At 33.8% G+C, this 17,556-nt stretch overlaps 1 protein-coding gene across 3 annotated transcripts; it reads left to right on the top strand.

The window, feature by feature from the left end:
• Positions 1 to 6,965: 6,965 nt before the first annotated feature.
• LOC133673478 (histidine kinase 1-like) lies at positions 6,966 to 16,712 on the top strand. 3 transcript variants are annotated; one of them, XM_062094322.1, is made up of 14 exons: positions 6,968 to 7,371; positions 7,452 to 7,578; positions 8,069 to 8,314; positions 8,428 to 9,222; positions 9,435 to 9,682; positions 9,854 to 10,013; positions 10,157 to 10,283; positions 10,373 to 10,462; positions 10,612 to 10,806; positions 10,905 to 10,974; positions 11,241 to 11,283; positions 11,542 to 11,682; positions 15,001 to 16,170; positions 16,269 to 16,712. In XM_062094322.1, exons 2-14 carry the CDS (start codon positions 7,576 to 7,578, stop codon positions 16,482 to 16,484), a joined length of 3,504 nt encoding a protein of 1,167 aa, XP_061950306.1. In that variant the 5' UTR covers positions 6,968 to 7,371; positions 7,452 to 7,575; the 3' UTR covers positions 16,485 to 16,712. The 3 variants fall into 3 exon arrangements, with proteins under 3 accessions (XP_061950304.1, XP_061950305.1, XP_061950306.1); XM_062094320.1 differs by having other exon boundaries at positions 6,966 to 7,578; XM_062094321.1 differs by having other exon boundaries at positions 6,967 to 7,578; positions 8,069 to 8,311.
• The last annotated feature ends 844 nt before the right edge of the window (positions 16,713 to 17,556 follow it).

The raw sequence follows: 17,556 nt of genomic DNA, 5'->3' as shown, positions 1-17,556 counted from the left end.
TTAATTAAATTAATTAAATTAATTATACAAATCTTGATGTGTTTGTACTTTAACTTTATTAGTTCAAAAGGAAGAACTACCATTAAAAAATTAAATTTAAACCCTTAAATATCTTGGCTTAAATGGTAAATACATATCCTCTATTTGAAAAAAAAAAAAGTTGTTATCATTTTGATTCTACTATAAAAAGAGATTATAAAAAAAATTTCCATAAATATATCAATCCTATTATCATAATGTAAATGACCTCACTAAAACAATTATAGATGTTATCTGTAATATTTTGACTTAGAAAGATTAATTGATATACAATTATTTGATTTAAAAAGCTTGATGTTGAGAGATTGATTGATAGACAATTAGTTTTACATAGTTACCCTTTTAGAGAGATTGTAATTATGTTTTATAAATGTTGATAAGATGTAATTATGTTAAGACATAATTATTTAAAAAGAAGAGATCCTTATTTGAGAGAAATTCATACCATTTTAACATGGTATAACAACCTGAATTCTAGATTTTATGCTTAACTCGTAAGGTTAGTATTTTTTTCGAGGTTGAGTTGTGGGATATTTTCTTGGATTACTTTATTAAGACTCTTTAGTTTGGGGCTATAGATAATTTCTGAGTGTAGAGAGATTTTGTTTTGAATGGATATTTTAGCGACATTGCTGAATATTTTGGGAAGTTTTCATTATTGGTAGTTCAAAGTTTATATATATAACAAGGTCTATTTTTTCACTAGTTTAGTTCTTTTCTTCTGATTTATCATAAAAAATTCATTTTAATGAAAATAATCACTCTACTTGGGAGTTTCATTTCAAGAATTTCATTTCAAGGATGCTCATATTATCTCTATGTTATTGGGTTATATCAAATCACATATGGTGAATAATTTTTTTTATTATTGACTATTGCTATAGAGATGTGAACTTATCTTTGGAGCATATATTCTCAATATAAAACTTCCTAAAATTTTCAACCAGAGTTAGAAACTAGTAATTATTGCCAAGGTAATTTTTATATTGAACAATTCTATTATGGATTTCTTAATTTTTGGAGTGAATATTCTAGGATAGTTCATTCTACCATTTCTAACGAGACCTTAGTGGTACTACAAGTTGTCCATCATGAGAGCCAAATATACTAGTTTAGATGAAACTAAAACTACAATTTGAGATTGCACATGATAACTTAATCAACCAAAATCCTGTCTTGTATTCAGAGATTTTCTTAAGAGGATTATTATGTAAAGAATAACGTTTAGTCACTCAACTTAGTTTTAATTTAGAAACCATGATGTTTGGGATGATTAATATGGTATATGTTGTTTAAGACAAAATAAGATTTAGGAGTTTGGACATATTGTAAAGCGCTACAATGAGAAATTTTGCAATTATTGCAAAAAAAAAAAAGCATATCATGAAAGATTATCAAGTGCAATATTAAAATCAACACACTCTAGCCCCTCATAATACAAACCAGACCAATTTCGCAATTGCCTCCTTGGTTTCTTCTCTGGACTAGTAATCTGTAAGCATTTTTTCATCCCATCTCAAATCTGAGATGGTCTATAATAGATGATTGTTTCTACCTTTGATATACAAGGTAAGGGGAATCTACTTATTTCTTGTTGGTTGTTTGACTTTGCAACTTTTAATCATATGACTGGTAGTATGAATGCTTTACATAATGTTCATAAATATGAGGCTCAATAACTTATTCAAATAGCTAATAACAACGCTTTTCTTATCATTATGATATGATTTTTTCTAGTTTTCCTTTAATAATATTTTTGTGTCTCCATATTTATTTGCTAATTTAATTTATATTGGCCAATTGATAGATAATAATTGTAAAATCCATTTTGATCATGATGGTTAAAGTGCTTAGGATAAAGCGTCAGGAAAAATGATAGCAAATAGGCCTCAAATGAGACATTTACGACCTCTCTAGTTTTTCATTCCTAGGTCTTTTTTTTTCTATTATACTGAGGTAGTTAATAATAGTCATATATGACATAAGAAATTGAGATATTCAAATTCTATTGCTTTGACTTATTATATGAAACATGGTTATTTGGGAAATAAAAAATTATTTTTACCTTTTATTATGTCCTCTAATTATGCTTCATGTAAACATAGTTAAAGTAAGTCTTTACCTTTTTCTTCATATGAATCGAGCCTTTACTTGTTTTGAGATCATTCATATGAATAAAAAGTATTCTCCCTTAATGATCTTGTAACAACCCCGACTTTTAAAACATATTTCAAACGAATCACTGGTCATGAATCATTAAAAAATACACGAGGAGTTTTTTTTCTTTAAATCCTATAATCCATAATTCATGATAACAATTTACCACATTTAGATTCATTTAAGATTCTACTAAAATTCCAACAGATTCTCCCTTAAAATTAGACATTCTCATGTGTCGACATTAATAATCCACATCAAGACTTAATTCATGGTCCAATCATCCTGAACCTTTCCCTTAGCAACACAAACCAAGATTAAACTTTATCTATTCCTCTAAAAGCCTCTATTTTGCGATCTATAATTAAGAATATAAGAAACATTGTGAACTAGTTACATGCATTCTTAATTTAATAAACAAGACTAGATATTATGTGAATTTCAAACTTGATAAAAAGAATTCAATAGTTTAATTACTGCATCTTAATACTCGTTTAATTTGCATTATAAAAGTCAGTCATTAAATTATATTACAAAAAGGAAATTTAGCCTATCCATATGTACATCATCATTACCTAAATAAAAGAAATACTATAAATAATCTACTGCTCCACTCGAGTATGTGAAGAACCTGAAATCAATTTATTATATAATATAAGTACATAATTCAGCAATTGACAAAACAAAACATATACATCTCTATTTCTTATTTCATTAATCTGAAATCAACACTTTAAACATAACTACACAATCTTTTTCTACTTATGAACTATTTGATTTCACCTAAAGAAGCCATTAATAACCCTATAAGTTAGTCACACCAACATTACTAGCTTTACTCCGGATAACTAGTCTAATTAAATATCCTGACAACTAATCATATTGACACAATTAACTCCGCTCCAAACAGCTAGTCAAATTAAATATCCGTTAATCACAATGATGCCACTAGTTTCACTCAAGACAACTAGTCAATCTCATATCTCAGCATTCAGTCATCTGGATACCCCTAGCTCTACTTATGACAAGTAGTCAATTAAACACCTCTGCTATCAGTTTCATTGATGTCATTAACTTCACTTAAGATAGCTAATCAATCACATATCTCGATAATCAGTCACCCTGATGTCACTAGCTCAGCTCAAGACAACTAGTTAAATAAATCCTTCCCTTTTTTTAAAAAAAAAACTTCAAGGTTTGTCTCCTTAAGTTTCCATGCCAGTTTCCTAATTATCCAACCATTTTACATCTCACCTAACACAAGTCAACTCAATCATTATAACTACTAAGTCAACCAAACTCATCCTTATTTATTAGCTTAAGCCGAATTCCACACCAGGAAGAATATGGGTTCTCATTCAGGTTTTCATGAAATTAATTTCATTCCCATTCATCAAACTCATTATGTAATTTTTTTTCATGTAATCAACTCTCCACTCAATCATTAATTTCATCATATAACATAGTTAAACATCAATTTCATGTTAATTTGAACTAAAAATCTTAAAACTATTCTCACTAGTTTGACCAAATTACCTATACAAAAGGGAACATAATTTTTTTCTTTAATTTTCCATAATTCACACATTACTCATTCTTAATTCATACCCAAGAATACCATTTTAAACATCTCAACCTATAAAACTCAACATTCCATATTGTACACATTACTACCTAAGCTTTAAAACATGCCAAAATCATAATCAATCATGGTGGAAGTAATTCTTACCTCCTAATCATAAGAAATAAGAAAGAAATTGACTAGGAAACCAACCTTTCTTCACTTATTCTTCTCTTTCTCTCTCTAACTTCCAAAACCTCTATTTCCAAGCTTTATAACCCTTCTAAAACTTGAAATCCCTTGCTTTAATCCTAAAAAACCCCCCTTTAGAACTTTTAATCCAAGGTTTTCAGGTATTTTTATGGGAAAAATCAAGTGAAAGATGAAGAAGAACCTTTCCTCTTCTCTTTAGATTGTTCGACCAAAGTGGCTTCTAAAGAAAGCCAATGCCACATATTTATATTTCATAGTTCTTGATATTTATAACAATACTAGTATATCTAGTTCAAGTATTTTTTTTTTTTAACCAGATACCCTGTCTTAGCTCACTTTTAAAATACCATACATATAGGTTGTATTTTCAATATTTTTACTATCACTGTAATTTTTTTTAACTAGGATTTACATTTCTTGCCCATACAATCAACAAAATAAGGTTGTAGAGTTTAAGAATCATCAGTTTTTAGATGTTGTTCATACCTCGTTTAATTGACTCTTCTATACCACCTAGATTTTGGGTATAAGCATTATCTATGATTGTTTAATTGATTAATTGTATTCTCTTCTAAGTTTTCAATTTTGATTTGTAATATTCTCGCTTATTTGGTGTTACTCCTAAGTATAAGTTTCTTCATATATTTGGTTGTGTTTATTTTGTTCACTTACCATATACTGAATAACACAAGTTTGCTACTCAATCTTATTTGATGTGCTTTTCTAGGATATAGTAATATACATAAAATGGTTTGTGCTTTATGAATCGATTGCTAATAAACTTCATATTTCTTAAAATATGATCTTCTTTGAAAATCAATATTTCTTTCAGTTTTCAACTTCTTATGATTCCTATTTAGTTTTGTTTCCTATTTTTTATGATGTATCAAGTTCTATTTAACGTTTTAAGTCAAATATTGTGTATCAAATATGTTATCCATTAGTCTTATTGCATGACGTAACCTTGACACTTGATCATGTTCTTATTGAACCTCATCGGTCATCTTAGATTTCACATCATTTGGATATATGGGTTCTCTTATACAAACTCCTCTTAATATTACCATTATATCTAAGTCTTGCTCTCAGGCTTTTAATGAAGCATGTTAGAAGCAAACTATGTAAGAAAAGCTTCAGGCTCTTTAAGACAATCTCACATGTGATATTGTTCCTTGTCTTGATGGCGTCAAACTTCTTAGCTGTAAATGGGCTTATACCATAAAGTTATAGCATGATGGTTCTATTGCAAGGTATAAAGCTTGTTTGGTGGTTTTTAACATCATGTGCCTGATTTGAGAAGTTCATTCTACTCTTTTTTATTTTAATTTTATTCAGAGTTAGTTTGACTCCTCTCTTTCCCAAAACAATTTCTACTAGGATTATTATACTTCTTGTATATATAGATGTTATTGTAATTACAAGGTTTGATTCTTAGTTGATTGAGCAACTACAAACACATCTTAACATTTCATTTCATATTAAAGATCTTGGTACCCTACAATATTTTATTGGTCTTGATGCACACCTTTGTTAAACTGACACACTTTTGCATCAATATAAGTACACTCAAAAGCTTCTCACTGTAATTGATCTTCAATCCAGTAACTTGGTCCTTATATAATGAAGATCAACTTGAAGCTACAACAAGATGATGATGAGCTATTATATGATCCCTCATTGTATCGGTAGCTAGTAAGGAGTTTGAATTATTTGATAATTACTTGGCCTAATATTTTTTTTACTATACAACAAGTTAGGCATTTTATGTAGCTCCTCACCATTTTCACTTACTTATAATATGACGTATCCTTTGTTATCTCAAATGTATTTTTAGTCATGAATTATTCTTTCCTTTAGAGACTTCCTAATAGTTGATGAGTTTTATTGATGTAGATTGAGTTGGTTTTCCTAATACTCGTCATTCAGTTATTGGCTGGTGCATGTTTCTTGGTGATGATCTTATTTCTTGGAAGAGTAAGAAGCATGATTGAGTTTCTAAATCCTCAATTAAGTTTGAATATCGTGCTATGTTATTAGCATGCTTTAAGATTGTTTGACTTCGAGGTCTATTAGATGAACTTGGTATTCCTCAACTTACTCTTACTTCTCTTCATGTTGATAACATAAGTGCTATTTAAATTATTGTCAATCTGATCTTTTATGAGCGAATCAAGCGCATTGAAGTAAATTGTCATTATATTCATGAAATACTTGACCAACATGTAATTACTCTCTTATATTTTTACTAAGTTCTAGACAATTGATGTGCCTACCATGATCCTATCTCGTCATCAACATCAATTCATTATTAATAAATTGATGCTTCGAGACCTATAAACATCAATTTTAGAGGGGGTGTTAGTATAATATCTTGATTTAGAGAGTTTTATCTGGTGAGATTAATTAATAAGCCATTAGTTACACATAGTTATGTTTTTTAGAGAGAGATTGTAATTATAATCCAATAATGATTGTAAGGTATAATTATATTACTACTTGACTCAGTGAAAGACAATCATACCATTTTGACAATAGGCCAAGAATATCTCAAAATGCCAGAAACTGAAGAGCAAAATTAACAACCATCCTCGTATCGGAATCTTCAAAATTTAAATGGTTGTGTAGAGCTTAATTATTTAAATTCCACAAACCAACTAAAAACCATGAAACCATATGGAGCTTTATCAAAATCTTCATAAATTTAATAATTTATTTTGTTTTTTCAATTGAATTCAAATGGTTGCTTCGAGATATCCTGAACCAATTTGAAAAAATAATGATCCTAAGCGAATATTTATAAATTTGAATCTAGAAAGCTGTAGACGTTAACTATGCAACACCTCATGTATTCTTGTTCATCATGAACTGTACCCAGAATTTGAGGCATTATTGTCCACCTCAAAAAACAAGATATAAAGCACTTTGGTGTTTTATAGGCTACGTACATGGAACAAAAAGTTGTAGGTCCATGTTGCCCCACTTCAACAGCAATCGGTCAAGGAATTTTCCCTTGTTTTGCCACATCTATCTATGAAGTTTCACCATGTTCGTTTTCTTTTTCCTATCCAAGCTTAAATTCCCAAACCACAGAGCAGGTTGGAATTTATATCAAAGAGTTGAGATAGGTGGCAAAGTTGTCGTGGATGAGGAATATAAACCCACTTTAGAAAATTGCAAGAAAATTTGCCTTCGAAAGGTGGGGAGTGACACATGAACCAGCAGCATATTAAACACCACACCCCATTAATCACTTTGTCACATAGTCTCCCTCCCTCCCTCCCTCTTAATTGTGTCTCTCGTACAAAAACAAAGCATGAGTTCTTGCTAGTTAATTAAACTTCATCTTCTTTTCGGAAATGGCTGAGGAAGGACGTCATAGAAACCACTCATGTTCACCAACTGTAAGCACTGGCACACCAATAATGGCAACTCCTTTGAGAAAAGTGTGTAACAGAATTCTCGGGTTTGCCACTTCTTGCAGAAAGAATACAGCTCCTTATGGTAGAAGAATTTTCCATAGAGAAGTTGAACAAGATGAGTTCCAGTATGGAAACACTCACTGCCTCTCCTCTTACTACAGTGTTTTTGTAGTCCGCTTGGCTATAATGGTTTGTTTAATCTCTCTTTCTCTGTACTGCTGTATTCTTTACAAGTTTCACTGCTGAATTGTGAAAACTTCAATCAAATTTATTGATCAAGTAAGTAACTTAGCTGATAGAAATGTGTATAATAAATATATCACCTATTGTTGTATACTTGGTAATGAAAGAAACATTATGCACAAAATCATTGAAAGAAGGCAATGTTTGTTTAATCCAAATAAGGAAAGTCATGACTCGGGGGTCAAATCCTACCCTTACCCTCGCTAACTTAAGAACTCGAAAGTGAAAAGGAAATGGGATTCATTGCCTGTGTCAATTCGATAAGCTTTTTTCTTCCTAAATTCTGTTTATGCATTTGCTTCATATTCAATTTTTGTTTGATTATGGTATAAGAAACTATGATCTGGACAATCAGAGAAACTGCCTTTTAGCATGCAGAAACTGCTGTTTTGGTCAGTGAGTACATTATTAATTTTCTGTTAATGGCTTTATGCAGGCTATGTTAGCAATTTTGATTGGGCTGCTAACCATACTAACATGGCATTTCACTAGAAGCTATACAAAAAAGTCACTAGATACCTTGGCTTCTGGCCTTCGATATGAACTTCTACAGCGCCCCATATTAAGAATGTGGAACATTCTGAATTCCACAGCTGAGATAACTGCAGCCCAGGTTAAGCTATCAGAGTATGTAATCGGAAGGTACAGCAAGACAACCATTCAAGCCGAACAAGTGGAGGTTGTTGTGTTTATGATGTTCTTAAAGTGCTACCAAATCTGACAATAGAATTAATCTTTGGATTTTTTGGATATGTTTGTATTGACTTGATTTTTTCTTTTTTTGGTCTTAAACAGCTTTATGAAGTGATGAGGCATGTAACGTGGGCACTGTTTTCGAGTCGTAAAGCTCTCAATGCAATTACCATAAATTATAGAAATGGTTTTGTGCAGGCTTTCCACAGGGATCATAGGAGTAACAACACGTTCTACATCTACTCTGATCTTAGGAACTACTCAATCAATGCCAAAGGGCCTTCTGATGCAAATATGTTCTTATCGCATCCAGCATGGAATGATCAATCCATCCACAGTAACTTTTCTGCAATTTGGTATCGTGAACCACTTGATCCTACCTCAGGCGAAAAGATAGGAAAAGCAAGTCCAATTCCACCAGACGATCTTATCAATATTGCAGGCCTTTCACAAGTACCTGACGGTGTGGCTTCATGGCATGTGGCAGTAAGCAAGTACACGGATTCACCACTGCTTTCAGCAGCATTACCTGTGTGGGATGCTTACAATAAAAGCATTGTGGCCGTCGTAGGTGTTACTACTGCTCTCTACAGTGTAGGCCAATTGATGAGAGAGCTTGTTGAAGTCCATAAGGGATACATATATTTGACCTCTCAAGAGGGTTACTTATTGGCTACTTCCACGAATGCTCCTCTTTTGACAAATTCAACAAGGCCCAATCTTATAATGGCTGTCGATACTGAGGAACCCACTATAAGAATGGGAGCTCGATGGTTGGAGAGAGTCTATGGAAACAAGTTTCCTCCAGGTCACGTTGTTCATGTGGAAAATGCAAAACTTGGCAAGCAGCAATGTTACATCGACTCGTTTTTTCTAAATCTGAAGAAACTCCCTATAGTAAGTGTCGAACCTTCTCTCTAACTTTTCCCAAGACTTAAAGTTTTATCCAGCATCGCTTAAACTTGGATGTTACAGAATTGCATTTCTATAAATTCCCCGGTTATGCCCAAGTAGAATGAAAAAATGGCTCGAAAGGATCTAGTTTATTTTATTTAGTTTATAGCTATTAATTGTCTAAGCATTTAGCAAGCTTCTGCAATTCTGTATAGGTGGGGGTGATCATCATTCCAAGAAGATATATAATGGGAAAGGTTGATGAGAGAGCATTCAAAACGTTGGTTATACTCATTTCTGCATCTCTATGTATCCTAGTCATCGGATGTGTCTTCATTTTGATTCTCACAAATGGAGTATCAAAGGAGATGAAACTAAGGGCAGAACTGATAAGCCATCTTGATGCAAGGAGAAGGGCAGAGGCATCAAACAACTACAAAAGCCAGTTTCTGGCAAACATGAGGTGTATTACTTTGTATCTTAATAGTAATATATGTTTGTGAGCTTTGATATTCAATTAGGCTTGCAAATTTGTATCAGCGACACAGAGTTTTGAGTACCCTTGAGATCTTTTCTTTTTCCTGTTCTTGAGTCTTTAACGGAAGTAAATATTCATTTCATTTCTGTACAACAGTCACGAATTGAGGACTCCTATGGCTGCAGTGATTGGGCTGCTGGACATTCTTATCTGTGATGATTGCCTCACGAATGAACAATATGCAAATGTTACACAGATCAGAAAGTGCTCCACGGCTCTACTCCGGCTTCTTAACAACATATTGGATCTGAGCAAGGTGAGATGCTAAAAATAGCCTAGCAATTGTAAACAGTTGTAACAATTACAAAGATATCAAAACCAACACAAACCAGAACGTCCAAGGCTGCAGCAAGTCACAGAATGTCCTTTTCTTGATTCATTTCGAAATTGGTTTTATAGGTTGAATCTGGAAAATTGGTTTTGGAAGATGCTGAGTTTGACTTGGGAAGAGAACTTGAAGGACTTATTGACATGTTCTCTGTTCAGTGCATTAACCACAATGTCGAGGCTGTTTTGGATCTCTCTGGTACGTCTTGTGCATTGAATGTCAAGTATCAACATATGATCATTAGCCTCTTTCTGATGTTCATTGCTACTTGCATTTCCTGCATGCAGATGAAATGCCGAAATTAGTACGAGGAGACTCCGCCAGAGTTGTTCAAATATTTGCAAATCTGATAAGCAATTCTATAAAGTTTACGACAAGTAAGTCCAACACTTGCAGTGCCAACTTACTTAGATTTTTGTATGCAGACCTGTAATAGAATTAGAGACAAAATTCATCTCTCAATGAACAAAAAGCATTGTGTAGTCAACTTCTTCTTGCATACCTAACACTTCAAAATGACTTTCAGCGGGTCACATTATTCTGCGTGGTTGGTGTGAGAACTTAAATAATACTTACAATGACACACAGTTTCATCTCGATCAGAAGAAAATGCGTTGTGCAATTAAGCCAAAACTTAGGCAGCAGGGGAATCATCTGAAGAAGGCCTGTAAGAAGGAAAACAAAATGATTCTTTGGTTTGAAATTGATGACACAGGCTGTGGTATGAACCCCAAAAATTGTCTGAAACCGCATAAAATATCTTTCATCTCTATAGCATTTGTAACAGTTTTTTTCTTTTTCCTTTTTGCCTATCTGCAGGAATTGATCCAAGCAAATGGGAGTCTGTATTCGAAAGCTTTGAACAAGCTGATCCATCAACAACTCGACTGTAAGTAGATGAAACAAGTTTCACTGGCCACAACTCGCTTGATTCATCCAATGAATATCACAATTACAAATTATGCTATAAGATCTAGAAAAAAGGCAATGCGTTGTTCACTCTACCTCCTGGTTCAGATCCACTAGTTTTACCAGTTAATTTGGGTAGAAGTTGATACTTGATAGTTGAAGTGCAAAAGCAAGCATGTGAATATATCAAGCAAATTTAAGATCCTTCACAGAAATTCTTGGTTTTTTAACAATTGTCTATTTCAGGCATGGAGGCACTGGTCTTGGACTATGCATAGTTAGAACTTTGGTGAGTAAACTCCACACTCATATAAGATTCCTAACCACTAAACAGAAAATCAAATGAGAGATTACCTCACCATGCAAATTTTATCTTTAGATTATCAGCTGCATGCCCTAAACCTTAATCAGATACTGCAGTTCAGCTATTAAATAATATCTGGCTGAATTTGTGAAGAGAAGCAGCAGCAGCATCATCATAATCCTTTTTTATGCTTCCTAGTCTACAACCGCTTACTGACGTTTTCCTAGTTGTTGGCGAGGACAGGTTAACAAGATGGGTGGAGAAATAAAGGTTGTGAAGAAGAATGGACCTGGAACTCTAATGCGACTATACTTGCTTCTCAAGACACCTGCAGACGGTGCAGACCTACACTGCCAAGTAGATTTTTCAAGTCACAATGCCGTGGTGAGTAAAATTACCTGTGTTATTCATAAACAAATCACAAGCTTCCTCTTTGTCGATGTATTTCTGTTGGCTAAATTATTAGCTTCGTGTGTGGTCGAAACAACATCAAAATATGCAGGTTTTAAGGGCTAAAAACAGGTCTGTAATTTTCTGCAGAAGAGAGAAATGATCAAACACTGTAACTTCGTTTTCTTTTTTCCTTCACACACACCAAGAACATTCAAACATATATAACTTCCACCTTCTTTCCTCCATCATTTTTCATTCTTTTCATTCACCATTAAAGGCACATTAATAGGTTAGCAGCCAAACATTCCGAATGTTCTTAGAACTCTTTCAACAGACTTCTTTTGATAAATGAAGACACCTCCATCATCTTGGTAAACCTTAATACCTAAAAAATGATGTGACAGCCCAATATCATCATCTTATATTTTGTCATAATTTCTTTTTTAAAGTATTCATCCATCTTCCATTACTACCCGTAATTACAAAATCATCAACACATAATGCAACAGTAAGAATATCTTTCTCTCGTTTTTTCACATACAAAGTAAGCTCACTTTTGCTTCTCTGATTTTTTTATTGAATATTGGAGTAATAGTCAATTTGGTTGTATCAAGTTCTCGAAGCTTGATTCACCCCATATAATGCATTTTTTAGCAAACACATCGTATCTTCCTTTTACTATCAACAAAAACTTATGGCAGCTCTACATAGACTTCTTCCTTCAACTCCCCATTTAAAAAGGCTGACTTCTCATTAAGTTGGTATAAGAACCAACCTTTATGAGCTGCAAGAATAATGAGTGCTCTACCAGTATCCAAATAAGTTACCGGAGCAAAGACTGCATTGAAATCAATTTCAGGTAGTTGAGAATAATTCTTAGCTACTAGTCTTGGCTTGGTCTTTTGCACAAAACTATCTTGATTATGTTTTACCTTTTAAATTCATTTTACACCAATCACTTTTTTGTCTTTTGACTTATCAACCAATATACAAGTGTTTTGTTGTTCTCAATCATCTCTATCGTTCTCCTTGCTTGCTTCTTCAAAATTCTTTAGTTCAACCACACAAAAGTTACACTTTGTATGCCCTTTCATGAGCTAGAAGATGACAATACACTTGTTCTAGGATCTGGATACTTTTCTTCTTTTTCTTCTTCTTCTTCTTTGTGAACTGAATTTTTGCTTCAAATCACAAGTTGAGTTACTATCAAATTCACCTTAAAAATATCATTTCCGTGATCACTTCCCAAAACTTTTTATCTTTTTGTCATTTTGCTTTTCAACAAGTGCTTTAAATTTCTTGAATATGCTGAAAACTTCAGATTAATGCCTTATAATATACACCTCATTCATTCCACTTTAATCATCAATAAAGAGGATGCAATACAAATTTAGTGAATTTAAAGGAGTCTGCATAGGACACACACATCCGTATTCCCCAGCTCAAGCTTTTCTTTGGCTTTCCAGGCTACTTCTTTAAGGAAAAGGTTATCGATGATGTTTTTCAAGTGCAGAACCTTCACAAACACCATCCTTCTCTTCAATAAATGAAAGCCTGTACACCATATTTTTCTGTTGAAGTAGCTTAAGGCTACTGAAGTTTAAATGACCAAGCCTTGTATGCCAAAGTCACGAGTCATCTTCTCCTTTCATGTTCATTGTCACAATATTTATATGTTTCAAGTTAAGAGGAAAACACATATTCGCCATCATAACTCATGCTAATACTTGTCTCAACACACCTTTGTTATAAATGGTGCGATAATCATCTTCAAAATACAGTGCCTGCCCATGCTCTATAAGTTATCCAAAACTTAGTAGATTCTGATCAACTTCTGGAACATGCAAGACTTCACTTATCACATTTTTTTCCCTTTTTTGGTTTGAACTCTAATTGTACCTATACCATTTTCTTCAACCAAATATCCATTTCCAATCTTCACTCTTCTCTTTTAATGCACTTTGACAAACATAAAACAAACTTCCTTCATCACCCTTATCTTTTGACTCACTTGCTTGCTGCTTCCCTTTATCTACAATCTTTCAACTTATGACCAAATCATTTACAACTGAAACAGTAAATTCTTCCTTTCTACTAGAAATCTCTAGCAACATGCCCTTGCTTGTCGCCATGAAAACATCTTCGTGGAGAGCTGTCTTCGATTAGTTTACTGTCAAAGCTTTCTCTACTTGCAAAATTAAATTTGTCTTTCCCCTTGAAATTTATACTTCTAGCTCTAGCTCTACCTTTTCCAGTTTGTCCACCTCATTTAAATGTCTCAAAACTTCTTTTTTCAATTTATCTACCTCATTAAATTTGTCTCTTGGTTTTGATTGTCAAGAGTAGATTGAAATAATCTTTCAACAAATTTTCCAGACTATTGTACCATTCTTTTCTCAAATGACTTCCAAGTACCTGTCAATTATTGAATGATTAATTTAGACAAATCCTTAGTTTCTTCAACAACAACAACAATAGCATCAAATTTTTCAGGCAAGCTATTCAGAACTTTCTCTATATTCTTTCTATCAGGAATTTCTTCCTCATGTATTCTCATTTGATTTTTAAGTTTCATCAACCTATTAGAAAACTCTTCAACTAATCATTCTCATTCAATTTCAAATTCCCAAGTTCTTTTCTAAGACTTTGCATTTACACAACCCTTACCTTCACGTGTCCTTCATATTCCTTTCGTAGAATCTCCCATGCTTGCTTTGCTTGAGTGAAACGTATGACTTTTGGAAAGATAGGATCATCTACCCCTCTCCAAATTAATCCAAGAGCTCCAGCATTTCCACTCCTTCTATCCTTCAAATCTTTGACTTTTGCTACAGGCAAGTTGTTTATTGGTTGAAGCTCCTCAAATTCAGTCTCTATAATCTCCCACAAATCAAGTAAAATAAGTCGAAGTCTTTATTTTCATGCTCCAAAATTCATAATTTTTTCCTATAAACATAGGAGGCTGGACAGAACTCAAGTTTAAGCTGTTTGTTTTGGCCATCTCTAGTTGCAAATCAGCTTCTTTTACTTGATTTCATCTCCAAACTCCTCGTTCTTCAACCTAAGCTCCGATACCACTACCATTGGCTAAATTATTAGCCTGTGTATGGTCAAAAAAACATCAAAACATGCAGGTTCTAAGGGTTGCAAAATAGGTCTTCAATTTTTTTTCTGCAGAATAGCATGAGGCTTTACAGCATTGTAACCTTGACAATTTGTGATATCATACAGATAAATTAAAAAACAAAAATGCTTTCACCCGTGGATTACCAAATCGTGTGTGCTCATATTATTTAACTGTAACTGCAGGTGCTGGTGGCACTAAATGGCAGCATGGGCAGAGTTATTATGTCCCAGTGGTTGCGTGAAATCGGATTGACCACCTTAGGAGTGTCTGAGTGGAATGAACTGACACGAGTTCTTCGGAAATTCTTTCATGCCAGAAGACGTGAGAATGGCTTTGATGTTCAGTGTTCTTTGAATGAACCATTAAAATCTGAAGTGCTTAATATTGAAGACATGAAGGACCTATTCATCATAGTTGTTGACGTTGGATTACTTGACTTGAGCACAGATATATGGAAGGAGCAAATTAACTTCCTTGATAATTTCTCTGGAAAAGCCAAATTTGCATGGATGCTCAATCATGATACTTCAAATGCAATAAAGATGGAGCTTCGCAAGAAGGGGCATTTGCTGATGGTTAATAAACCACTTTACAAGGCCAAAATGATTCACATTTTGGAAACAGTCATAAAGGAGAAAGATCTTGAGTATCAAAAGAAAAGTTCGAATGCTGCAAGAGCTATGGCAAAGGACGGTGACATGCATGAATGCCTTGAGATTGATTCCACCCATTTTGACACTACCAGCTCTGAAGAATCAGATACAGCTGAAATGGGTGATTCCAATTCTCCAAGCACATTTCATCTCAGAGATGTACGAAAAGAAAGAGAAGAGATCGCATGTCAATCACAGTGTCAAACATTTAAGTGCTTAATTGAATTGGCTGATGCTGATGCAGAAGCAAGAGAAGATCCAGGTCAAAATAGGCCCAATTTACAAGGCACCCAATATGGAAATGATATGCTACTCTGCAACAAGCAAGTGCCCTTTTCAACTGCAACTCGAAATGAAAGTTCTAAACACGATGAACGAAACTCAGAAACCAGTAGTCATAAAGAACAAGGCAATTCATATTCAAACAAAGCTGGGAATCAACAAAAGGCTCTTGATGGCTTACGGATTCTGCTTGCGGAAGATACTCCTGTTCTTCAGAGAGTTGCAACCATCATGCTCGAAAAAATGGGGGCTAAAGTTATTACTGTCGGAGATGGACTCCAAGCAGTAGAAGCTCTAAATTGCAGTTTGAGTGAAAAAGATTGTAGAAGGGAATCCCCTGGAAATGATGGAAATACAGGTTTACAGACTGGTATTCAGGAATCCCAATCATATGACTTGATCCTAATGGACTGTCAGGTAAGAATGCTAACAGAGTCTGCTAATATCTCCCGTCTAACATTGATCATGTGCTTCAATCTAGTCTATAAACTAATGCTGATTGATTTTGTGACCAGATGCCAAAGATGGATGGTTATGAAGCAACAAAAGCAATCAGGAAATCAGAAACTGGAACTGACTTGCACATTCCTATTGTTGCATTGACAGCTCACGCTATGTCGTCAGATGAAGCCAAATGCTTGGAGGTTGGCATGGATGCTTATCTAACAAAGCCAATTGACTACAAGTTGATGGTCTCCACCATTCTATCACTCACCAGAAGAAAAGCCTAACCCTTCTTGTCAAATGCCAAACAAAAGCTAATTACAGAATGGCAGCACAATAAAAACAAGTCAAATGTGAAAGTAATACCCATGGATTTTCTTTCGTTTTCAAGTTGTTTGCAACATCATGGAAGTTGTATAGCTTGTAACTCATGGATTTTAGGTCCTTCATTTTGTATAGCTTGAAAGTTATTGAGCTAAGAATTCGGGAAAAAAAAAAGCTACTTTTGTTGTCAATTAGATCCATCAATCGATCCTCGTCTACCTTTTCCTCAAAAAACTTTAGTAAATACATTTGCTCTTCAGCTGGGGAGCAGGCAAAATTTGGTGCAGAGGAATAGCTAGGAGCACCTCTCATTGTTGTCATAACTCTGCTCCGGTCTAGATCAATCAGTTCGACAATTCAAAGAGATAGGTGATGTCCTTCCCCTATATATCAATGATGATTTTCTTTCTTTGCCTCCAATCAAGTATAAACGCTTTGATTTTGGGAAATATCCATTGATCTAAAGATCCATTAGGCATGTATCCATGAACAAGAAGCCTATGAAATTTATCAGAACTAGAACTGGCAACTCTTACCTAGTTAACATGGTGAACGTAGCCAATAGCCTCAACCTTAGCGAGGAACGATTTCTTGACCTGTCCTATTGACAAGGGAATTCATTGCACACATATTTCTAGTTATTCTTGCTTTATTTTAGAATATTTTGTGTGTTTCTTAGTGAGTTTCTTTAGAGTTTTAGGTGTCTTTTGAGATTTATTTTTTCCTTGAGGATTCAATGTGTTTTCCAGGTAATTAACTAACCAGAGTAAGCTAAATTGAGATCACATGAGGAGGCAAACAATGAGCTAAAATTGGAATTCAAAATCTGGTTGGTATGTTCCAGTCAAGCATGAGCATTGATTGGTTTTTAGGTTACATCTGAAGTTATATAACTCAGTTTCATGTGTTCTTAAATTTTATGAAGACTTGAGATATAGGCCTAAAGAACCCAGTTTTACTGTTTTGAAGCTCAAAAATGAACCAAAATACATAATCTGAAATAGTCCAAGAACCTTGTAGCCTAGGCATTATCTT

The sequence above is a fragment of the Populus nigra genome, chromosome 14 (assembly GCF_951802175.1).
Source record: "Populus nigra chromosome 14, ddPopNigr1.1, whole genome shotgun sequence".
Taxonomy (NCBI): Eukaryota; Viridiplantae; Streptophyta; class Magnoliopsida; order Malpighiales; family Salicaceae; genus Populus; species Populus nigra.
This window is presented reverse-complemented; position numbering and strand designations above follow the sequence as displayed.